Source organism: Mirounga leonina, unplaced genomic scaffold, assembly GCF_011800145.1.
Source record: "Mirounga leonina isolate KUSES-001 unplaced genomic scaffold, KU_Mleo_1.0 Mir_54, whole genome shotgun sequence".
Lineage (NCBI taxonomy): Eukaryota > Metazoa > Chordata > Mammalia > Carnivora > Phocidae > Mirounga > Mirounga leonina.
Window position 1 is genome coordinate 9,466,583 of NW_023270812.1, and position 24,785 is coordinate 9,491,367.

The 24,785-nt window shown below is 52.6% G+C and overlaps 2 protein-coding genes across 2 annotated transcripts in view; both read right to left on the bottom strand.

Moving 5' to 3' along the window:
* The window catches only part of PRR18 (proline rich 18), a 3,212-nt gene extending 683 nt beyond the window's left edge, over positions 1 to 2,529 (bottom strand). The window contains exons 1-4 of the mRNA XM_034991947.1: positions 2,463 to 2,529; positions 1,382 to 1,386; positions 349 to 607; positions 17 to 122 (exon numbers count right to left, since the gene is read on the bottom strand). Coding sequence (XP_034847838.1) covers positions 17 to 122; positions 349 to 607; positions 1,382 to 1,386; positions 2,463 to 2,529 — 437 coding nt within the window. The remainder of the gene's footprint in view (positions 1 to 16; positions 123 to 348; positions 608 to 1,381; positions 1,387 to 2,462) is intronic.
* Positions 2,530 to 7,180: 4,651 nt separating this feature from the next.
* SFT2D1 (SFT2 domain containing 1) lies at positions 7,181 to 24,348 on the bottom strand. The gene is made up of 8 exons (XM_034992044.1): positions 24,198 to 24,348; positions 16,613 to 16,699; positions 15,999 to 16,081; positions 14,607 to 14,688; positions 12,452 to 12,487; positions 10,536 to 10,594; positions 8,647 to 8,676; positions 7,181 to 7,230 (listed from the first exon to the last, which is right to left on the bottom strand). The coding sequence occupies exons 1-8, from the start codon at positions 24,258 to 24,260 to the stop codon at positions 7,191 to 7,193; spliced, it is 480 nt and encodes a 159-aa protein (XP_034847935.1). The 5' UTR covers positions 24,261 to 24,348; the 3' UTR covers positions 7,181 to 7,190.
* Positions 24,349 to 24,785: the final 437 nt, after the last annotated feature.

Genomic DNA, 24,785 nt, shown 5'->3' on the forward strand with positions numbered 1-24,785 from the left:
CCGGGGGGCGCCGGGCCTCCGGGGCGGGGCTCGCGCGGCGGGGACCCCCGGGCTCGGCGCGGCCGCCCGCGGCGGCGTGCGCGGGAAGGGCATGGGGCCGCCGAGCCGCGGCTCATCCGCGGCTGGAAGGAGACGGGCGGCTCTCAGCGGTGCGCGGGGGCCCGGGGCACCCCCACGGGCGGCCGCGCCCGGCGCCGCGTGCTCGCGCCACACCCACCTGCGTCCGGCCGCCGCATCCCCGGCTCGCCCGCGTCCCGGCGGCCCCACCCGGGGTCCGGGAGCCGAAGCAGCCTTCCCTCCTCGCTTCCGGGCCGAGGCTCGCCCCCGGCCCCCACCGCACCCCCCCACCGAGCTCGGGGACCGCTCGGCCCGATCGGCGGGCGGCGACAGGCGTCAGCCGCCCGAGCCCGGCGAGCGCGGGCACAGCCTGGCCCAGGCCGAGCGGGGCGCGGCGGCAGAAGGAGGAGCCGAGCGCCCGGCGGGTGTCACGACCGACTGTTGCGTGCGCCCAGACTCGGAGCCGGGCCGCGCGGGCGGGGGTGGCCGGGGACACTGCCCGCCGCCTCCCCCCGGGGCCCGTCTCCTCTCCGGGAGGCGGGGAGAGGTCCTGGGAGGGCCGGGTGCATCCTCAGCCCTAGGCGGAGTCCTCGCCCGTTGGAGGGAGAGTCCTCGCCCACCGCCCGGGGCCTTAAGATGGTGGGAGGCCCCGCCGCGGGGAGACTGGCCAGGCTAGCCCGCGCCCTGCGCTCCCGGGCGTCGGCGGGGAGCGCGGGGGGGGGGGCGGGGAGGGGGGAGAAGGCACTTCAGGGCATCATTGCAGTTCCCTTTTTGCCATGTTAACGCCACTGCTGAAAGACAGTCATCTGAAATTAAAGACCTAGTTTTATGAATAGGCAAACAGTCCGGCTTCAATTATATCATAGTAACATAGGAAATACGACCCATTGAGTTCTTTTAATGAGTGATCACTGTGGTGAGCAAAGCAGTGGATTTATTGCTACGACAGGGGTTCAAAATGAATGAGACGCCTTCACCGTCAACTTCTATTCCGGTTGTAGAGACACGAACACACTCCTACAAAGTTCAGTGAACAAGTCAACAGTTACTCAGGAGTGCGTCAGAATTAGTGTCACCTAAACAGCCCCTGCACTCTTGAGGAGGATTATCAATTCATTAGCTCTCCAAGAGATTTTTTTTCCATAGGACATGCTTTTCAGGCCTAACCCGGGAACGTGACCAAGTGCCCCAGCGGCAGCACCTCCGGGGTGTGAGGGCCCAGACCCCGTGCCCCTCCTGCTCCCATGTTTTCAGTCGAGGTGGCCACCAGGTCAGGGCACCAGGCAAGAATGGAACTCCACAGGAGGCCAGAAGCACTTCTCACCAGGGCTGGGGGCACAGAGGAAGGTTTAGGCCCCATAATCTCCAGGGACACCCGAAACTCCCCCCTGAAATCTACATACATATTCTCTATAAAATGTGCAAACACAGCTTCAGGACAAGTGGCCCAGCGGTCATTCTCTCACACAGACATCCTCCCCTTCCTGCCAGGGCCTTGAGGGTGGCCAATCGCTGCCCACCACTGGGGTACGAGTGTGTTTGAGACAATTTAGGTCATAAAATCTCTGCGGTGGGTACTGAAAGCACCTGTGTATTTTATTCCAAGTTCCTGTGTTTCTAGGTGGGTGTGGGGCCGGGTACATTAGCGGTGGCAGCAGGTGGACAGTTTCCCGCCAGGAGAGCGCAGGACTGGAGAGCAGATGGAGACAGAAGAGGACGGAGGCAGAGGAGGACCAGGAGGGGAAGGTGGGCACAGCCCCAGAGGTAAACTACGGAGGGAAACCAACAACAGGGGGTTGCCTATAGACGTGAGTATGGACCCCAGCTGTTCCAAAGCTGCGGTGGTGTCAGCGATGGGGTTCTGTCTCCCTCCCAGCTCCCAGGGTGCTGCAGAAGTAAGGGCAGTCAGAGGCGGGGCTGGGTGGGCGATCCCATAAGCATAAGGCCTAGCACACACTGACTGGGGCACGACAGGCACCCTCCTGGCTCCTACCTGTTTCCACTCAGCTAGGAAATGGGAGCCGAGCGGGGGAAGCAGCCCCAGCATCACACAGCTCCAGCGGGATGGTGAGGACACTTAATCCCAGCAACAGATTTCCAGCCAACACCTGAGCCACCCCACTGAGGACAGTCCTGGGCGTGGAGGGGACGGGCCACGCCCACCACCATACCAGCGGAGAAAGTGAGACTTACCAAACCGATGCACACATCTGACCAGACGGTCTCTGGGATTCTCCAGGTCCCCCACACACCCCGTCCCAGCCCAGAAGCTTGGAAACTGGGGAAGTTGGAAGTGTGCCTGACCTCCAAGGAGAAAAGTGAATGCCGAGCACCTGCCATCCCATCACCTGCCCAGGTCGGAAGGGCCAGTAAGCGCCATGGCTAGGGGTGAGGACTTCCCATACCTCTCGATGGAGGAGCCAGCGCTCCTGAGGGGACTTGGCTCTTCCGATTCTGCTCGAGCATCCACATGAGCGCATCGATGCTCCCTGCCACTGCTTCAACTGGAGCCCTTCAGCCCTTGGAAACTGGAGGCTAGACCTAGTGGCAGAGCCTGGCTGAGAACGTGGGCAAGCAGCACCTGTTGCCCGCGCTGTCACGGCCCGCCGGCTGTCACACGGTCCCTTACACATTCTATCCGGTTGACTAGAGAGCTGGTGACAGTTACCAGTAAGGAAAACCACACTAGGACAGGCAGCCAAATAGAAGCCTGGGATAGGGGCTGCGATGGAAAAGCAACCACAGTCAAGAAATCGGGTCAAATCTAACCTGTGATTTGCATGGGATTTTGCGCAATGTGCCCAGAACCGAACAACGGGGCTACAACTATATATTAAATAGTGAAACTTGAGTATCGGAATCCTGGGATCGGCTTATCAGTTCCCCAACCGTATTTCTGGGATGGCTAAAACACATTAGTACGTTTCATCTTGAGGTTACAAAAGTTACTCTTTCAAGTAAGCTGGTTGATTGGAAAGGTCAGTTACCCCAAATCAAATATATGTATTTTTTACCTATGGCATTTAATTTTCCAACTACACTTATTTGATTGTCCTCGTTGACACAATGTTACATTAGTTTCAGGGTACAACATCGAGATTCACCAGTCTGGGTGTCCTACTCGGCTCCCAAGCGTAGCTACCATCTGTCACCATAAGATGCTGTAACATTTATTTGATTTTCAAATTTCAAATAAACACAGTCATTGTCCACCACGTGGGAATTAGGACTTTTCTTTCTCCTACTGTTGTATCAGAGTTAAGAAACGTTTCAATTTTCTCTTTAACTTACCAACGTCTTGGTTTTACTAAGGCATGTAGTCCTTCATGCATGTTCAGAAAAATTTCAAAAGGAAAACAGATCAATGCTCTGTTTTTCTAAATTACACCTCCTTCCCACAGGCAAGACTTCATTTCTATATTCAGATTCAAACGATTTTCCTTGATGGAGCAATAAAGAGTCAAACACCTAGAACTAAAACGAAATCTGAATTTTGAAACACAGAGAGCTACTTCTGGTTTTTAAAATCCTAGCGTTTTCCTGGGAAATAGAAAAATTGGTTGATAACTAAAAATAACTAAATTTCTTCTTCTTACCATTCTGTTCCTGGGAGAGGCTCTGGGGGTAGAAAACACTGAGGAAAGTGTTCAGATGCTACTTACTTAGGAGTCTTGTTCCCCAACGAGATTCGCCCAGGAGCATCCTTTGCCCAGGAGCATCCGGGCAAGTGGAGGTGGGGCCCCAGGGCACTCTCCCCTGCTGCTGCCCTGGGACTCGAGGCTCCTGACACTCAGGACTCAAAGGGCTTGTTTTTATGGCCTCTACCTATTGATGTTAACCTTATTAGAAATTTAAAGGAAGACTTTAAAAAAAAATGTTTATTACTACACTTAAAAATGACGAGCCCGTTACATTAACAATACACCCATTACGTCGGGGCGCATGGCTGGCTCAGCCAGAAGAGCACACAACACTTGATCTCGGGATCGTGAGTGCGAGCCCTACGTTGGGTGTAGAGGTTACTAAAAAAATAAACTTAAAAAAATAGACCCAGGGATGCCTGGGTGGCTCAGTCTGTGAAGAGTCTGCCTTCGGCTCAGGTCATGATCCCGGGGTCCTGGGATCGAGCCCCGCATCGGGATCCCTGCTTCTCCCTCCCCCACTCCCCCTGCTTGTGTTCCCTCTCTCGCTGTGTCTCTCTCTGCCAAATAAATAAAATCTTAAAAAAAAAAAAATGGTATGCCTCCAATCTATAGCACACCTTTTTCTTGCAGAGCTCAGACTTTTGGGTGTGCTACGCGGACTGTGCACGCCCGTGGGGGGCGCCACGTCTCCTAGCGTGCTTGCGAAGGGAGGGGGGCAGGCATGGGCCTGAAGGTGCCGAGCCAGGCCCCTGAGCTGCCGCGCGGCTCCGAGCACCGCAGGACCACAGCCAGCGGCGCGGCCAGCAGCCCCACGCGGCCCGGGTGCCCGGGGGCGGCGGCGCTGAGTTCAGCGGCTGGGGACGCCTCCGGGGGCCTCGCCGCCCCGACACCTGCCGCCCCGTCCGCCGCAGGGGACTCGCTCCCTCACGCTACAGAAGCAGCGCGTCCGGAGCTTCCCCGGGAAGGCAAGGGCAGCGCCCCAAGTAAGCCGCCCGGCCGGGGCGCCCGGACAGCGAGGCGGGCCGCGTGGACGGCGCGGCTTGCTCAGGCCCCCGCGGGGCTCGGCGGCCGCACCCACAGCTCCGGCCAGCTGGGTGCGGCCGCGGCGGTTGCAGTGACCTCCCGGCGTTTGCACGGCCGGCGGACACGTCAAGAGGTGATTTGACATTCAGAGACGAGCAGAAGGAACGGTCTCCCTTTTTGCCTTGCCCTCTGGGGACAGCCCTTTTCCGAGACCCCCAAAGATGACAGCGGGGCCTCTGGGGGCACTCAAGTAGACGTCATCACGGCCGAGGTCTCGCAGAGGTGTGTGTAAACGCGGCCTTCCACACGGACGCCCGTGGCCTCTTCTCAGTCCGCGGCCTGTGCCCCGGGCCAGGCACTGCTCCTAACTCCCCGGGGGAAGTCCCCTCGGGCAAAGCAGACCCTCAGCTTTACTCTTTCTTCGGCTGGGAGGTGGAAGCTTGCAGAGCTCAGGACCTAGCCCACATGTGCACAGCGACATGGCTGTGGAGACCCCCTCCCCAGCTCTATTCGGTCGTGGAGCTGCTGACAATCCCAGCCAGGGTGACCCACACCAGCCTGTTCCCCTCCTCCAACACCTGCCCTGGCCTTCAACTGGAAAGCCTTCCACTGTTTTACACCAATAGATTTCCATGCTTTGAGGATCCCTACGAGGAGCCGGCAAAAGCAATGGGAACAGAGAAACGCTACGTTTTGCATACAACGTGGGGAGCCCGGGAGTCGTGGTCCCCAGGGCTCATCTGTGGGCCCGCCCAGACACATGCCACTGGGTGTGATGTGCTGGTGCCACGGACCAGCCACGGACCTGCCAGGGGCGGGCGGTGACTTGCACTGTGACAAGAGGGGAAGCGGCGTGGGGCGGACCGACAGGGCCCCTCCCACACACCCCCTCCTGAGGACCTAAGTGTGCAGGGACAGTCCGACCCGAACTCTCTCACGGGATTCGTGAGACTCCCCCAAACCGGGGGGGGGGGGGAATGCCAGGACCAGGCTGGTCCCCTCGAGAAGGAACTTGCTCCTCGTCAACGGGCATCGCGGGGTCGGCGAGCGGGAGACATAACAAGGTGCACAAACACCATGCCTGGCAGGGAACACGAGCTCGTCAGTCATGAGTCCCCCCGTGCCCCCGCCGGCTCCCGAGCACACGGGCCTCTGCCGCCACCTGGGCTGGGACGGAGGGCCAGCGGAGGGCTGTGGGCTTTCTTCTCTGTCCCAGGGCCACCCCCTACCCCCCCACAGACCTCTTTACCAGAGCTCTGCACTCGGCTCTGGAACCCCCTGCGCTGGTGGGAAGGCAACGGGCTTCCAGGGAGCTCTGCGTACTCACGGTTCCACTCTGGCGCTCCAACAGCGGACTCCGCCTGCGGGACTAGGGCACCTTCCAGCCTGGCTACGTCCGCTCCCCGCTAAGTATCGTGTCGGGTCCCTGGCCTGGCTCTTCGTGCTCAGGACTCGCCCGGTGGCGCTGCCCCAGCGGGTCACTGGACGGACCCCTCACTTTGGTCTGGCTGAACCCTACACCTACCAGCGATGCAGGATGAAAGGTCACACCACTCTGGTTCCAAAAACAAAGTCCCCACTGGTAGCAGTGAAATGGAAGAGACATTTCACCCTCCCTGATCTTGAGGCTTCTGAGGCGTGCTGACAAACACGGAACAGAAAGCAAGGGCTGTCGGGGGCCTGGCCTCTGGATGAAGACAAGCCTGTCCACGCGGGCCTCGGCCACGCTGCCCCGCCACTCTGGGCATGCGCCTCGGCCTGCCTGACCCTAAACGACCCGGGCGGCCCAGGCCCAGGCTATGGAGGCACGCCTGCAGCATGCTGTCCCCTACACCCTGAATGACACCCTTATCACTACTTTCACCGTGACACGGTGATCTTCTGCAAATGTGTACTCAGGAGCAGGAGGACAGAGACTGTATCCTACTCATTCTTCTACAGAAAAACTGCACAGCGCCAGGACTGAATCAATGGGCCCCCCCCCACCTAACACATTATAAATTTGACCCAGAAAATATTATTTTTCCAAGTGTGGGTTTATTTCAAAATTGTAAAGATTTATATATTATTTTTATTACATATAATAAGCAATTTTTAGCTTAAAGTAAAAACTTTCACATTTAAAATTTAAAAAAAGAAAAAAGAAAAACGTAGGCATTTTTAAAGAGCCAAAAAAGCTTGCAGCATAGGTTTATCCTTAAATATTCACATCTTAAATGCTATTTAGAAAGGATTAAAAAAGGAGCTAAAAATCATTTACAATTGGCAATGATTAAAAATGCCTTATTTGGGGAACAACACGTTAATGAGACATAATGAATTTCACGTTACAAGTATTTAACAGTTGAATCGAGCATGTAGTTTCCACCAGTACACAAAATGGTCTTAAAAACCTGTCGCAGCAGCTGTTTGGGGAGTGAACAGAATATCAACTTTCCAAGGCTCTTTTCAAAGAGTTTCTGATTTTCAGCTTAAGAGAGAAGAACAGCATTTAACTACCGCATCCCTGGTGGGGGAAAAAAAGAGAAAAAAAACAATGTAATAATCTGCCTCATATATGATGATGTTGGAGAAAACATTCCTGCCAAGAGACAAATGCACGATCACCTCTCTACATCAGAATTCAGGTGGAGCCTCCGAAGCATTCCCTAACAAAAACTTTGCTGAATATCACCTGAAATCAAGAACTGAAACTTGAAAATAATGTTTTAATGTCTGAAATGACATTTATTTTAGGCAATCTTTTCTAGCACATATGCTAATCTTAATATAAAGAAATAAATGTAAACACCAAAAATAACCTAACAAAAGAATAATTTTTAAAGAGAAATAATGAACTGGATTTTAAAAAGGAAAATGTTTATAACGACATCCTCGGAATTCCAAAGAAATATTCACGTTCACTTCCTTCGCCTTTCACATTTTCTTTCCAAAACAATTTGTTTCAACTATTACTTAACATTTTCATTCATTTAAAGTTACTCTTTGTATATGGATGCACCAATGAACTGGAGATGTCTGAGCAGATCTGTGCATGGCCCTCAAATGCAGGGGTCGGGCCTGGCTTGGAATTGCTGTGGCTTTGAGCTCAGACTCACAGGGCTGGACATCATTTCTAGGTGACCTTTCCCCGAGCTGAGAAACGGCACCAGATCTCCCAGTAGAGGTCCTGAAGACTGGAGAACCACCTGCAGTCTCCGGTCCCACAGCCTGCCCACCTGGAGTTGACCCTGGTCTGCCTGTCCTCCTTGTAAGCACTCATCAAAAAGAATGGGCCATTTGAAATGGGACAAAAATAGAATTTCTACAATCTCCTTCCTTGTTCATGTTAGGCATACAATTTTGCTGTGTTTCATATGTAACCTATGTTTCCAGATTTTACAAAGAAACAAAGCTGTGCCTCAACAGAGTATTCTGCTGAACTGGTCAGGTTTAAGATTACAGTGAGTTTTGCTTTTCCCTCCATAACTAAATGAATACATTTCTCGGGAAAAATATAAGAAGACGGCAGTTACTCTTGACATGTAAGTATGTTTCTGCCGGCTTAAAACAAACACTTATGTATCACACGTCATTTTTTCACTAACTTGCTTTATCTTTAATGTAGAATTTGTTTTGCTGGTGTCTCTACGTCCCATGTCCTGAGTATGTGCAGTCATGGAAGGATCAGGAACTTCCTACCTGCAAGTGTCCAGGTGGCAAAAGCAGCACATTCCCAACCTAAATGCTACATACGTTCAAAACGGTTTCACTTTATATGGCAGACTTCTACTCATCTTATTTAAAAAATAATTTCTTTGGGGGAAGAATGTCAAAGTCCACAAAAAAACCCCCAGCCTTTTATATCGCATTTTAACGTGCATATGCTAAAATTCACATATTTGTGTAAAGACCGTGAGAGGACCAGAAACAGCAGCCTCACCTTGCATACGGGATGTATGACAGGCTGTACCTGCAAGAAAAGTTCACAGATGTTGAGACCATCTAAATACCACACTTCCTCACGCCAAGTGGCCTTACCCGAACACCCCAGAAAATATGGTGACATATTGTACGGCAATCCTCAAAATATGGCCCCAGACCAGTAATGAACAGCATCATCCAGGAACTGATTAAAAATACAAATTTCTGTGCCCCACCCCCCACCTCCTGAACAAACTCTCTACATGACCCTGACGCCTGCTGAAGTCTGAGCTGGGGATACTAGAAATGACCCTGTTTTTTCAATAAAAACTACAAAATAACTGAGAATAAACTGCATTCTCCTTTAGGGAGTAAGCCCATCATCAAGTACAGATGACACAACAGGGAAAGCAACACATTATAGAAAAAGGCCAAGGGGGCGCCTGGGTGGCTCAGTTGGTTGGGCGACTGCCTTCGGCTCAGGTCATGATCCTGGAGTCCCGGGATCGAGTCCCGCATCGGGCTCCCCCTGCTCGGCGGGGAGTCTGCTTCTCCCTCTGACCCTCCTCCCTCTCATGCTCTCTGTCTCTCATTCTCTCTGTCTCGAATAAATAAATCTTTAAAAAAAAAAAAAGAAAGAAAAAGGCCAAGGAATTTGATTGAAACCTTGCCACAGTTCTCTGAAACAGAGTGGAACAGCAGGTGGAGAAGCGCACGCAGCATCCGTGGGTGCTCCAGCCGTCAGCGGGCAGAGACCCAGGGCCAAAGCAAAGAGTGATCTCAGAGGGGCACCATCAGGGAGACGGGAAACGGCCACTCGGGGGGCACTGACCAACTGAGCTCTAAAGACAAAGGGAAACACTCCAGAAACTCTGGTGTTGGGAAAAACACGGAAGTGTGTGGGGTGGAGCTCATCCAATTCAATCACATACGCACTGGGCCTTTTATGCAGTCGAACTGCATGCAGTCCAAACGTGACAAGACTTCCCAGAGGGGAACGTGTGATCAGGAAGACGGGGCAGAACAGAACATTCGGAAGGAGGGACAGGGACGTGCGGGCAGTGGGAGGGCCAGGGGAGCAGTATCTACGACTACGTGCGGCTGACTTCTCGGGTCCACTTAAACGTGGATTTTTTTTTTTCAATAAATATTCCGGGAAATTTTTTTGTTGGAGATTTGCAACAATTTGAAAAAACTTGCAGATGAACCACATAGCCTAGGAATACCAAAAAGAATTAAGAAACAGGTATTACTGTAAGAATACAGCATCTAAGACATACAGAAAACATGTACTGATCAGCTTCCAGTCATAGTAGACTCTTAGTGGGGGAGTTCTGGGCACTCAGATGTTACACAGGTGTTGAACCAGGTGGGGCTTGGTGCCCCGCACCCCAGAGGTGCCGAATGATCAACCGTATTCACTGACGATTCCGATGGGACAGCGCCAGGTGTGACAGGGCCACACTCAGCAGAACGACATCGACTCTGTAATTACCCCTACAGCGCAAAGGGAACAGTAAACCGACATTCTCTGGGGCTTCTCCTGTGACGTGGCCTCACTTCTATGGATTCACGTGGTATCACCTACATTCCTCATCATTTCTCCTTCACATACTCGGAAAGCAGTAAATGCATCATGGTGTAAGCATGCTGGCCCAGCAGCCCACGCCCCAGGCGGTGACCCCCATCTCTCTCTCCACGGCCCGCCCTCTGGCCACCGCCGAGCGACGCGTGCGTCTCACGGGACACTTGGCAGATCTCACTCATCTGACCTCTCCGGAGGTCCAGCCTCCGGGGCACAGCCTTCATCACATGACAGCCTAACGACATTCCCAGGCTCAAAGGCTCGGAACGAAAGGCTTCTCACTGCTCAGGGAGTGTTAACTTTCTAATCCCTGTGAGACTTACCAGGTCATGGACAAGAACTGCAATATGCAGAATAGTAAGGCCAGTCCCTTCTTGTGCCACTAACAACAGCAAAAACAGAGAAATGACAAGTTAAGGATTTTTAAAAATATTTTTCACAAGCAAGTTCAATTCCTGCCCTTCAAAATGCAGAGGACGGCTTCATTTAATTTTTTTAGTACGACAGGTTTTTTTAAAAAATATTTTTTATTTTGGGTGCCTGGGTGGCTCAGTTGTTAAGCGACTGCCTTCGGCTCAGGCCATGATCCTGGAGTCCCTGGATCGAGTCCCGCATCAGGCTCCCTGTTCAGCGGGGGGTCTGCTTCTCCCTGTGACCCTGCCCCTGCTCGTGCTCTCTCTCTCTCATTCTCTCTCTCTCTTAAGTAAATAATAAGAGAGAATGACAGAGAGAGAGAGCATGAGAGGGTCAGAGGGAGAAGCAGACTCCCCGCTGAGCAGGGAGCCCGACGACGTGGGACTCGATCCCGGCACCCCGGGATCATGACCTGAGTCGAAGGCAGACGCTTCATCGACTGAACCACCCAGGCACCCCTAGGACGACAGATTTAAGATTCAGAAGATGTGAAGTTTCGATCTGTACATTTCCTTTCTAAAATTCTGCACCTCAATTTAAATACTGCTAAATGTCTGGCCCTGGCTCAGAGGCCCCAGGGTAACTGCGGAGGCTCCTTAAAGCCACGTGTCCGGGTCAGAGGCACCTCCAGCACCATCAACACCCAAACCACGAAGCCGTCGGGTCTCCATCCTCTGTGGGGCCCACACACTTCACTCCTCTCTTGCTCCTGGTGTTAGTTTTTGAAGGAAAACTGCATTTTATTATAATCTCCTAGAATAATGTAAAATGAACAGTTTCTGTGTTAAAATGGCCTATTCTTAGGATTCCTTGCCCATTTTTATTTATATTTGTTCACTTACCATTTTTAGTTTACTGCCTACAAGTAAATAGGCGGTTAGGCCATCCAAGAGCCAGGAATCAATGCCTCACACAGACATGCAAGTATGGCTTAAGAATATTCTTTTGAGTTATCATTGAGAAATGAGGTGTAGGCACTGTCACATAATTCAAGTCAGTCTTTACATCACCAAAATTAAAAAGAAAATCAGAACACTTTTGATAGAATATTCCTAAAACATATTATACACTACTCTTTCTTTTTTTAAATGTGCAGTTTTCTTGATAGCTCGAGAACCACCTCAAATCCCTTTGGGAAGTAGATGGGGGGCAATAAATACATATAATGAAGACCCAGGAACACTGAGAAGTGAGCTGAAATGGAATAGTGTCATTTCCTGGAGGCTAATGAGGAGCTGTTCACCATACCTTAAGAGGTACAAGATTAAGTTCCTTTGACTTTTTTTTAAGTGATTTTACATCTTTTTAAAGATTAAGTAATCTTTACACCCAACATGGGGTTCCAACTCATGACCCCGAGATCAAGCTGCTTGTTCTTCCAAGTGAGCGAGCCAAGCATCCCCTTTTGCCTCTTTTGGTTCATTTGTTTTGGTTTTCTTGCCCCTTCTCCTTATCAGTTTCAACATCTTGTGACTCAAAACGTAGTCCGGCATCCACGGCACCCCCCTGCCTGAGGGGACAGCGTGGCCAGCCAGCAAGCACAGCAGACAGAAAACACGCCCCCAGCAAGAGCCTCTCGGAGCCCAGGAGTTGTTAGAGGAGCTGGTCCTTCTGCCCTGAGAGCGGGTCTGAACTCGCCTGTCTGTTCTGGAGGGCAGAGTCGTCACAAGGCTAACCACTAACCTCATGTTACTACTACACACAATCTGAGGGACACCCAAGCTTGGGGAGTTTTAGACGCCAGACCCTGAGCTCCTTCGGGGTGGTGTGACGACGCGGTGAGGGGCCACGTTAGCAGGAGGCAGGCACGGCTGATGTAACTTACCCAAAGAGCAGCACACAAGGTGAATATGAAACACAACTATAGGACAGGAAAGAAAAAATCGCAAATGTGAGTCCTTCCAAAAGCTTAAAAGGATTCATAAACCAACCTGCATTCACTGGCACGAGTAAAGCTCTAGGACCGACTCAAGGACACAGCCACGCGAGCTGTACTTGCTTACTCTGTGCCAAGTGGACTCCACCTTAAGTCTAGGACTGCACTGTTCCTTGGCAAACTACCAGCACCTAGTAAATAATCCGCTGAATAAATCAACAGAAAAGATGTCTGAGGAAGGATATCAGCTGTTTCTAATTTTTTTTTTTTAAGTCTTGTATAACTGACGTCCCGTGTTACATTAGTTTCGGGTGTACGGGACAGGGGTTCAACACTTGCATCCACGACTCAGTGCTCATCAGGATACCTGCTCTTCATCCCGACGACTGCTGTGCTGAGAAGCACTCACGTCAACGTTCAGTAACAGAACACTGCAACAGATACTTAGTGCAGCCGGGAACACCCAGAAAATCCTACTTTACTTAACTTGACATAAGGAATCTACTGCAACGATTTTCACACAGAAGATGACATCATCACTTATGTCCCTGTGTCCCCCCAAGAAGGCAGGGGAGTGAAGGTGCAGGGCAGGCGACAGCCAACAGTGACAAGCAGGAGGCTGGCAGGCAGAACCCTGCGTGAGACCCCAGCTCTGACGCCCAGAGCATTCAATCAGTCGTCTGCTCTCGCCTTCATCTTTCTCCTCTTTAAAATGAGGACGGTGCCTACCGAGCGGATCAGAACCTGTCACGGCCTGGGTTTGGTGCCGGCACTGACAGGATGCTGCGTAAGTGGCAGTCACTGCTTCACTGTCATGATTAAGCACAACTTACGTCAGCAGCAAATCTGAGCATACAGAACACTCAACTGGAAACACCATGGCTCAGGTCATCACCAAAGTTACGTCCTCTAAATACTTAATGGTCTCTCTTGGGAAACAGTATGTGTTTCTAAATGTTTGAACCGCCTTCTTGACTTGATGCTTATTTGTGTAGAGTACATTACTAAGATGGGTTCCAGGATATCCTAAAGAAAGCCAATCTACATAAAATATTTGTAAAATATAAACTTCTCACAGTCTAACAGCATAAGCTTAGGTAACCCACACAAAGTTGAGTATTAATATACTGCTATACATATTAATATAGGAAATTCAAAATAACTGGAAAAATTAGAAAAATGGTAATAAAATATGATGAAGTTGAATAAGAACCTAAATAAAAAGTTAGGCTAAAAAGGGCTTTTTCCTCTGGTAAAGAGGTGGGAGAAGATTCACACACATTACGGTTGAGGACATTTCCTGACTACACACCTGACCCATTTAGCTGTATTTAAAAGCTTCCTAGTATTACAAGGACATACTAGCTGATGCTGATCCTTAAGTTCAACAACGTGCTTAAAGAGAAATCTGCAAGAGACACAGACAAGCCAATTAGGAAGAAGGGGCTCAGTGGAGAGAGGGACACTTCAGTTCCTTGGCCCATGACACCCAAAACATCAGCCAAGAACCCAAAATGCATGATGTGCAAACTTTCTGACCATAAGCCCACTCCTGCCCCGATTCAAAGATAGATCCTACATTTAAGAGTGATGACCTGACAGCCATGCACAAAACCCATCAAGTGATGAATGGCATCCTGAAAGGCACGGCTCAGAAGCCATGCTGCTGGGAGTACAAACAGTCACACAGGGAAGGGGCAGAAGCCAGACGACAGGCTACGTGAATGAAGCCAAGCGTCCCTGAGAAAAGAGGTGAACTGCCTCAGAAGAGACCTGTGTTCCAGCCCCACCCTCCAAAGAGCACACACAGCCATCCGTTCTGAGGTGCTCTATGGGGCTGGGAAATGACATACATCCACCTCTAATCTCCACGTTAATACTCAGAGCTCCAGTGGTAGGTATATGCAACAGAAAGCAGGATTGAGCAAGTCAGTCAATTTAAGTAATGCGTACCATCTAAATTCTCTAACACACAGCCTTAAGAATAGGATTATTACATGCAGCAAGAGAAATATAATAGTATATATATAAAAGCGGGCAATTATCTGTAAGACAATAATGCAAAAAACACTTCTCTAAGTTTTAATTTTCATTATTTACTTACAAGCATAATAATTGTTGCAAGCAATCTTGTTGTTTCAAACATTTTCTTCAGTTGCTTCACGGGTCCCATTAGAAAGCACGTACTTAAAAAAAAGAAAAGAAAAGAAAAGTACGTCTATATGAAACAAACAGGAGAATGAAGAGATGGATCTGCTACCTTGTCTGGCTATATAAACATAAATGCTTTAAAGAAAAGATATCTTATGTTGGTTTACTAATAAAAGTCTCTCACTAAATCAGTTATATTTTTCCTTAACATTAAAAGCAAACTTCTTCTAAAACCTTAATACTTTATTTTTTTTAACTAAGCTCTAGGCCCAATATGGGCTTGAACTCATAACCCCAAGATCAAGAATGCATGCTCTACCGACTGGGCCAGCCAGGCGCCCCAAAAGGAACCGTGAATCTAGCGTTCTAGGACACACCAATGCCTTCTCACAAGGTATTCACAGTGCTGTTTCATAGCTCCAGGTGAACGTGACGGCCGGAGCAGTCCCGAATTCACAGGTCACGTGTTCCCAATCTGAGCCATTTCACACACTGCTACCCCTCACCCCTGCACGCTACAGACCAGAACAATGCTCGGTCAGCGCAAAGCCCCCAACAGTGACATGACCTAAAACCTGCTGAGCTGGGCTTTGTTCCAGCTTGAAGGGACAGCTCTGCAGGCACGAGCCCAGGAAAGCCCGTTGAGCTTGGCCTCGGCCACACAGGTTCACTTGACTACCTCTGATCCAGAAAATTCCTGAGCAGACAGAAGGTCGCCTCTGAAAGCTCAATGTACACAAATGCAAAACGCATACATCTGACAACCAATCCAACAGACATCAACACACCCAAACGGGCACCAAGATCCTCAGAGAGGGATTCCTGCGCCCCAATCCAAGATGCTGCTGGGCTAGCTGTCCTCACCCTCTCTCTGCTCAGCACCACTCCCGGAGGATCTCCTGGCTGGCTGGGAGGCAGTCCGGTCCTTGGCCCCACTGAGACAGGGCTTCCCAAGCAGGGAGCCGAGCGTGGCACCATGAGCCGGCGCTCTGGAGGACGGTCTGCTAGAAAGCCTGCCGGTCACCCTACTGGGCACATCACGGGACACTGACTGACCCTCTCTGTGCTACAACCCCCGGCCATAAGGTGGGGGCGATAACAGTGCCCACCTCAGACACTGGGGTAACAGACAGAAACACTCAGCAAGTGCCCCACAGGCTGGCCATTCCTACCGTTCCCACACCGTGATGCCCCAGGCACACAGCAGGGGTCAATAAACACTTACTGGACGGACATAAATCTTGTGGCTCCAGAAGCCACACTATTCGGGAAGTGCCTCCAGGAAAGGAAGGCTGGTGATGGTGCCAGCAAACCAAACCTGGAGCAGCCCGACTTCCATACGCACCTGGCTAGCGCAGCGAGATTTCCAAAGGTATAAAACACTGCAAACAGCTTTATGCCACCAGGAAGCCACAGCAATCCGGTCCCCTGAGTTCGGATATATTTTGAAATCATTTTACCATTGTAATAGCGTAAAATATAAACGTGCTACAATAGGAATGATTATATAATAATGTACAGTTAAAATGTGCTAGTATAGTCTCTACATCGTTTTAAAGAGTTAATTTTCATTGTTATTTGCTAACTGGACTTTTCTGCCTATTTTGCATGTAAGTATGTATAACTTAACCGTAATACACCGTCCCTACACATGTGCATAAATCTCACTCTACTTAAATTAATATTCTTTATAAGCGGCAAGTTAAATAGTTAACGTATCTCGATTCCTGACTCTACAGCTTTCTATACCCATGGATTTTTCTTAAAAAGAATTATTTTCACAACCTATAAACCACCCCCCAAATACGAATTTCTGCATCTCTATATTGATCTCTAGCCCTTTATTTCAGGTGACTGACTATGTCCCCTGGAAACAGACCGCGGGCTGCTTGCTGGAACTAAATGGGGTTAGTCTGGCCTAAAATATAAGTCATGAGGCAACAGAAGGCTGTAACTCACAAGGATAGAGAAGAAAATGCCGCACACGAAGCAGATGACGAACCACTTCAGCCTGGTGCTGTAGCTGAGGGACGAGGCCTCCAGGACCTTAGGAAGGAAGGGGAGTCAGAACACGTCCCCCGGCTGCCTTGAGCAATCTGACTCCCCGCGGCAGGAGGGCAAAGCTTCCCCTGAATCTGGTCACGTGAGAAGGGTAAGACCCCCCCTCACCCCCACCCCAGGCTGGGAAGGGAAATGTAGGCACGACGTGGGGCTCGGGCAGTCTCGGGGCCCCGCTGTTCCCTCTGCCGGCGGGAGGACAGATATGCCCGCGGCACTGTGCCCCTGGTTTTAACAGCCCTTGCCTGCAGGACAGCAGATGCACCCCAACACGCACGGAATGACAGAATGTATGATACGTATTATAAAATACTCAGTGACTAAAAAAATAGGGGCGAGATGAAATGAGACCAGAAAATGTGGAGCACCACTGAGGCTGGGTCCCAGGCACACAGGGCTCACCATGCCTCCCTCAGTCCCTGCCTGAGGCAGCAGAGGCCCCCCAAGTGCAGAGCCTGAGACAGGGGTCCTGCTGCATGAACTGCTCTCAGCAGAAACCCCAAGGGAAGTGAGAGGAGCTGACAGGGAAGGGGGGGGATCATGTGGTTTCAGCCGGAGTTCAGCTTGGGCCTGGGCCGTCAACTGCACCTCAGTGTGGGTCCCGCCCTGAAGCAGGGGGCCAGCTGGCCATGGGCTGTCAGCAGAGTGGGGGCGCCTGCAGGACCCCAGGGTGTGCAGGAGGGCACAGCTGTGAGCCCCTGGGGGATGCGTACACCTGCCTCACAAGGGGGACCTGGGCAGCCATCCGTCGTGTCCATAACTTCCACTTATTATAAAAAGTCCATTTAAAACCAGCTCAGGAGAGCCCTAGGTATCTCCTCAACCATTACTGAAAACCCATTTTTTAAATGATCACTTATGCTAGAGGAACAGCATTCCTACATGCAAACTGTAACCAAGTCACGTGGGCAGAGTGGAAATCACCAGGCATTCCTTCTACAGTAATCCAGATGCAGCTGTAGACACATTCCGATTTCTAAGTACACTCAGAACTTATTTTCCAATGACGCAGAAAAAGTATCAGCAATGGCTATTTCAGGAGACTAGAAATATATATTAAGAATTTTATATCAAAACTTGATTTCTAACTTATATTACCATAGATGCTTAAAAATAAGATCATATGCTTATAATGTATTTTCAAGAATGAAGCAAAAACAGAAAATACCTTTCACTACATTCCTTACCTCAACTGATTAACCTGGGAATCCTTATGCAGCATGAAAAATAGATAAAAATAACTAAATAACGATCATAAGTGCAACATACATCACTTAACACATTTTAAATGGTTTGTAAAATTTGCTTTAAATCACATTCTTGTTTCCAGCAATGTCACCAGTTTAGAGCAAAACTACTGTTCCACGTTAAACAAAGAATGGACCTGCCTATGAAAACGTCCAAATGTCATGCTTCCTGACTAGGAAGAGGCCCCTGCAGTGTTTCCACTCCGCAGAGCACCGCGAACCCGAAGACCACTCACCGCAAAGCAGCTTGCGGCTCGTGCATGCAGAGCAGTGTCCCACGGGAGCCGAACTGGGAACCGGGCAGGGAGAGTGCAGTGACGGGGGGACGGGTTTACAAATTTACATTCCCCCCCCCCAACCCCTTCCTAAGTTCAGCCGCTGGTTTTCAAGAGCCAGTTCATTCTTCTCTCAACCTGGTCATTTATATAATTGCAGGTATTTCCCCCTTATTCCCATCTTCCAAGTAATGATCTTTAAAAGGAAACAAGTTACTTCCATTTGTAAATATGGAATATTCAACCCACAAGCAAATGACTTGCCTTGAGCTTTGCCTACTGTCCAGGACACGGAAACAAATCACAGATTCCCTGACGCCTAAGTGGGAAAACACGCAGGAACACCTGGCACTGCGTTCTCCACAAAGGAGCCAGAAGGAGCCCGGACCCTCCAGACCCACTGCCCCAGAAACATTCAGGTGCGACTTTCTGGTCCAAGCATGATCAGGAAGAAGCCCAGCAAAACCAGCAACTGTACTGATTTCTTAGAGGTTGTCTCAGCAAACAAATACGCATGGACCCTGGCACAATTACTTTACTTGTTTGTTATCAAAGGCAGAGGAAGTGGGGCGCCTGGCTGGCTCCATCCATTAAGCATCCAGCTCTTGGTTTTGGCTCAGATCACGATTTCAGGGTCGTGGGATCGAGCCCCACGTCGGGCTCCTTGCTCGGTGGGGAGCCTGCTTCTCCCTCTGCCTGTCACTCCCCCTGCTTGTGCTCTCTCTCTCTCACACTCTATTTAAATAAATAAAATCTTAAAAAATAAATAAATAAAAATAATTAGAAAAACAAAGGAAGAGGAAGCAAAGATAAAGCCTCTCGTCAGCAGGAGAGACCCCCCCCTTTCTCTGGTGCATTCCTCCTGCTGCAGTAAAACAGCACCACCGGGAACCAGAACGCGACTGATTGAAAAAGAATAGTCGGGAAACATGTTCCCGGCAGCAGCAACATTAGAGATGAGAGAATGAACCCGCGGCCCAGCGGACACTTGCTTTCTCCTAGCGATGGAGAAGCCAGGAGGAGAGCCCCCGGATCACAAAGGGGCAGCTGTCTGGGCCTGAGCCTTGCTCCGGGGCTACGGCGCCCCAACAGTGGGAATGTGGGGGGCCTTCAGCGAGTGAACACCACAAATGCAGCACTCCTACAAGGCCTCCTTCAAAACGGCAGCGGCGCACACAGAGGTAAAGGTGAGCCGACAGCAAGCTCAAGGAACAGGTGCGCACGGGCGCTCTCGGGTGGGACGGTGGCCGCACCGTCTCAGGTGCCCTGCTCCTTAGCCTCCTCCGAGACTAGCACGCCCTCCTCCCTCTGTCACCTAGTGCTCTCCCTGTCATGCTCTCTCACTCGGGACCCCCGATCACAGGTCCTACCCTGGATCCTGGCAGAATCTTGGATGATTCCAACATCCACATGGGCAGCCCACCCTCTCTGCTCCTCGCCCCCCCATCTCTATGGCCTTTGCCCCCCACTCCACTCAGTGACCCAGGACACTCTTAACCACCCCAAATCACTCCACATCCAAACTTCAAGCCGCTGCTCTTAGGGCCCGATGTCGTCCTGGTGGCACGTGGATCCACCTGCTTGCGCCTGGACTGCCCTGCAGCCTCTGGGTCCCCCATCCAGCCCACAGGTCCTTCTTCTCTCTCTGCAGAAACGACATGCTCCATCAACTCAGTAAGACATTTGAAATTCCCCTTCTGCTGCATCCATCTGGCAAAATGCCACCATGACTCAAGCCCACTTCTTCTTCCTCTGGCCAGTCATGTGGCAGAAGCGGGGGGGGAGGTCATAACCAGGTCATCACCACCTTCCCATGGGCCCTGATGCCGCCTGCCTGGCAACCTGACGTGGTGGATTGATGGGCACGGTGAAGACAACCCCCCTTCTCACTCCACTGCCCACGGGCTATTTCAAACCTCCGGGTGTGGCCCTGACACTCCTGTGCAGACAGCTTCCCCTCCTTCACACAGAAAACACGAACCACCAATGTGCCCGCCCTCCACTGCTTGCTTCCACCAAACCACCGAGCCCCCCTCAAGAACACCTTCTCCTCCTTTCCGCGGATGACCTCAGAGGGGCGGAGGTCAATCCACCTGCTTTAGAGCCCAAGCCCTCGACCTTCTCAGGGAACGTGCAGTATCGGCTGCTCCCCGCTCTCGAGAGTGACCCCTGTGCTCTCCCTGAGGCCCTTCCTACCAACCTGTATGCATGATTAGGCCTCTTCCAGCTTAAAGAAAAAACTCACTTGATTTCACTCTCCAGCGTCTGCTCATTCATTCCCTCAGCAAATACTACTGAGAGCTCCCAGGCACTTGTCCTTGCTGAGGGCTGGCCCTCTGCACACCCTCCTCCCTGACGTCAGCTCCTCGTGTTTGGGGGTCCCTTGACAGGGAGCAGACTGCCGCCCGGTGCCCAGACCACGGGGGATATGGCACAGAGGGAAGCCAGCCCCCCCTCGCTTCCAGCCTCTTACTACTGTCACAGAAAGCAATCCGAGGCACAGCTCGCTCTGTCATTTTAGCCTACTGCTTTCTTTTAAGATTTTATTTATTTATTTATTTGAGAGAAAGAGAGAGAGCGCAAGTGAGCACACAAGCAGGGGGAGTGGCAGGCAGAGGGAAAATCCCAAGCAGAACCCCGCTGAGCAGGGATCACGATGCAGGGCTCGAACCCAGGATCCCAGGATCACGACCTGACCCAAAGTCAGACGCTAAACAGACTGAGCCACCCAGGCGCCCCGGCCCATTACTTTAATCAGCTACTCTGACCCCGACTGCCCAGCAGCTGAGCTCGACGCTGGTGACAAAGCTGTGAACGTGGTAAGGTGGCTGTCTACACCAGCAAACGCCCACATACTAGAACATCAGGTGCCCTGTGTGCTGTAGGGAGGAATTAAGCAGTTCCAAGGGTGGAGGGCAGGGCGGGCGGTGCTCCTTCAGCTGCGTCGGGAGTCTTGCTACAGGCCTCTGGGGAGGTGCATCGGACAGAGAGCTGACCGACGTGGGGACAACATCAGAGGAGAGAGTCCTCTCCTCCCCGTGACACCAACCTCCCCCCAGATCCAGGTCCTCATCTCACACTCCAGAAACCGCCTTGTCACCCTTGTCGGATCCCCGCGAGAAAAAGCCCACACAGGTTAAGGCCCAGTAGGCAAGCCCCGGGAGCCAGGTTGGGGCATCCCAGCATCCATCAGGCCGCTGAGCAGAGCAAGTCGTCCTAGGGGGCCGCAGGGGGAGATGGGGAGGTTGTGCAGAGGGCTGAGGCGCCTCGAGCAGAGCTTAGACCTTATAGCGAGTGCTACAGGAAGCCGTGTGATCGGTCTGGACCCTCTCACACCTGGCTCCATCTCTCCCTCCCTCCATCTTCCCAGACATCTCACAAGGAGGGACCCTACAACTCTGGCTACTCTGCCTCTTGCCTGGCCTCTAAATCCCCTCAGCAGGATGGTGGGGCAGTCCCAGATCTCAGAGGTACCCCCCTATCTCGCCACCTCCCCAGTCTACCCTGAGCCAATCCCATCCAGTCCTTCAACCTGCACCCCACGTGCATCCTGCCACACTCCCAGGACATCCACCTAGACACCATCAGCAAGCTCCCCACATCCTCACCCTCTGCCCTGCCAGGTCCCCCCCTCCTGCTCTCTGCACTCTGGTCTCCCCTGCACTCTCCAAGCGGGGCCTATCTCCTCAGGCCCACGCATCCTGACCACTGGGGACGGGAAGTGGGCTAGGTGAACACACCTCCTCACTGCTGTCATGACCATCCTGGGGTCACCCCCATGCCACACCTCTTGCTCTTCTAAGGACTTTGCATGGGGCTCACTATCATCCCTCCACTCCTGTCTTAACTGTTGGTGATTCCATCACTGGAGTAAGCAAGCCTTCCAAAACTCTCTTAGGACTCCTGGTTCCTCGCCCTCTCTCCTCCAATGATCTCTGCACCTTACATCAACCACCAAGCCCCTTATCTACAGTAATAAATGTGCCATCATCTCAAATCTTTCCATGATCTCAATTTCAAGTATCCCCCTTTCCAAGCACCACCTCCTACCCTCCAGCATCCCTAGTTACCCAGCCCACCGATGTCACCACTCACTCCCCCTTCACACCCCCCACCCCTGCTGCCCGCCTATAATCAGTCCTGCATACATCCTCAACTTCTTTGCCCTCTGCGCCTCTGATGTGTTCATTGGGCAGCATCCAAACCCTGGTTACATCCAACTCTGCCAGCCCTGCCCTGCACTCCTGCTGCTGAATCTGGCTCCCACCTCAATGTCAGGACCATTACCCACAAGGGGGGCCTTTGTGCCGCCGACAGTCCCACCGTTGCTCCCTGTCCATTCATTTGCCTTTTCGCACCTTCTTCCTGAACCTCAACACTCACCGCCCCCAAACTTCCAACTGGCACCCTTACTTCCTATTTCAGTGAGGACAGAATCCAGCATGTGGGGAGCTGTGCTGCATGCTCTCTCCCCCCTCCTCCCACCAGCCCGCACGAGCTGGCCACCCACATGCCCAAGCAAACACTCCCAACATCTTTCTCCCCTCTAGACTGCGGGCTCAAGAAAAGCGACACTATCAGCCTCACGGTCCCAAGGTCCGGAGCAGCTCCGTCCATCAGAACTTCCTGTAATGAAATGTCCCACTCAGCACCCTCCCGAGCAGCAACCACTAACACGCGTGCCTGCCGAACACCCGAAATGTGGCTGGTGTGGCTAAGAAAAGAATTTTACATCTTCCTTAATTTCTACTAGTTCAAACCTAAGTGGCCACACGCGGCTATGGATCCTGCACCGTAGAGCACGACACAGATTCAGCGAGTGAGTCGGGGGCCGTTACTGCCCCACTGACACCTCTCGCCGTCCTATTGGTGGGTTCCCGTGTGACCATCATCCTCTGCCCAACTGGTTACGGGTCCAACGAAAGCAGACGCTGCCCCGTAGTCTCTGGACCCTCACAGCCTGGCCTAGCGTCCTGGCCGCAAGAAGGGCTGAATAAACAGGACGGCGGAGGGAGCTGGGCAAGGACAGGGACAAACGGAAGACCCTTCTGCAGCATACTGGCTCCAAGCGTTCCACTTCTGGGGCAGGCAGAGAAGGACTTGTCAGCATGCACACGCCGGAGACAGGGGGCAGTTCCTGCTCCTCGGCTATTTTTTTTTTTTTAAGATTTTATTTATTTATCTGAGAGAGAGAATGGGGGAGAGAGAGAGCATGAGAGGGGGGGAGGGTCAGAGGGAGAAGCAGACCCCCCGCCGAGCAGGGAGCCCGATGCGGGACTCGATCCCGGGACTCCAGGATCAGGACCCGAGCCGAAGGCAGTCGCCCAACCGACTGAGCCACCCAGGCGCCCCCGTCTTCTCACTTTCTTCTTCTTCTTTTTTTTTTTTTTTTTTAAAGACTTGATTTATTTGAGAGAGTGAGAGACAGCACAAGAGGGAAGAGGGTCAGAGGGAGAAGCAGGCTCCCCGCCGAGCAGGGAGCCCGATGCGGGGCTCGATCCCGGGACTCCGGGATCATGACCCGAGCCGAAGGCAGTCGCTCAACCGACTGAGCCACCCAGGCGCCCCTCCTCGGCTATTTTTAATTCTCCCACCAGAGGAAGTAACCTTCAGCGAGTCCACCCCCCTCTCGGGTGGTAATGAAGGAAGTAGCCCTCATTCAGCCCCCCTCCGGTGGCCCTGCTTCCAAAAGAGACACCCGCTCGCGGCACCTCATTCTCCTCCAGGGCAAACCACGCAACGAAGCTCAGAACCCGGCTTCGCGCAGCTCGCAGGACAAAGCAGCCGCCCACCTGCCGGCGCTGCCCAGCCCGGCTGCAGAGCCCAGCGCCGCGCAGAACACCGGGCTCTGCAGCCGGGCCGTGGGGTGGGGCTTAAGGCTTCCGCAGACCGCACGAAACCCCGGAAGGCCCCCCAGAGTCTTCCCGGGAGGCGGGCAGACCGGCCCCCGCCGCGGCCCGCTACCTGCGCGGTCAGGCCCTGCTCCTCGTCGTCCTGGCCGTTCAGGACCCGCCGCAGCTTCTCCATGGCCCTGCTCCCCGCCGCACTAGCGGCCCCGCTCGCCGGACCCCCAAGCTCTCCGAGAACCCGGAACCCGGGGCCCCACGTGACCGGACATCCGGGCCGCCGCTTCCGGCGCTCCCAGCAGCGCGCGCCTGCGCGCCGGCGTCCCGCGGGCCGGGCCGGGCCGGGCCGGGAGTCTGCGCCAGGGGGCGCTGCGCTTGCGGGCGCTGGGGCTCGAGCCCCGACTGCCGCGGTCGCTGCTTCCCGTCGCCTGGAGTCGAGACGCACAGCTATGGCCATAGGATGAACGCAGGTCTTCACGCGTGAGCTCCGCGCTCGGTGCCGCAGATCCAGGGCCAGTGCTGCAGACCTGAGCCCCCCACTGCAGCCCCGGCGGCCGGGGCTGCAGGCCTGACACCCAGTACTGCAGCCATGACACCCAGTACTGCAGCCCCGGCCTCCAGTATTGCAGCCCCTGCATCCAGTACTGCAGGCCTGACACCCAGTACTTCAGCTCCAGCATCCAGTCCTGCAGCCCCGGCCTCCAGT

Bases quoted from the DNA above. Each gene is read 5' to 3' on its own strand.
- SFT2D1 (XM_034992044.1), bottom strand. From the start codon at position 24,260: ATGGAGAAGCTGCGGCGGGTCCTGAACGGCCAGGACGACGAGGAGCAG. The intron at 16,700-24,197 runs GTAGCGGGCCGC...TTCCTTCCTAAG, and splicing joins AGCAGGGCCTGACCGCGCAG to GTCCTGGAGGCCTCGTCCCT. The intron at 8,677-10,535 runs GTAAGTCTCACA...CTTTTCTTGCAG, and splicing joins CAGTTCTTGTCCATGACCTG to GTACAGCCTGTCATACATCC.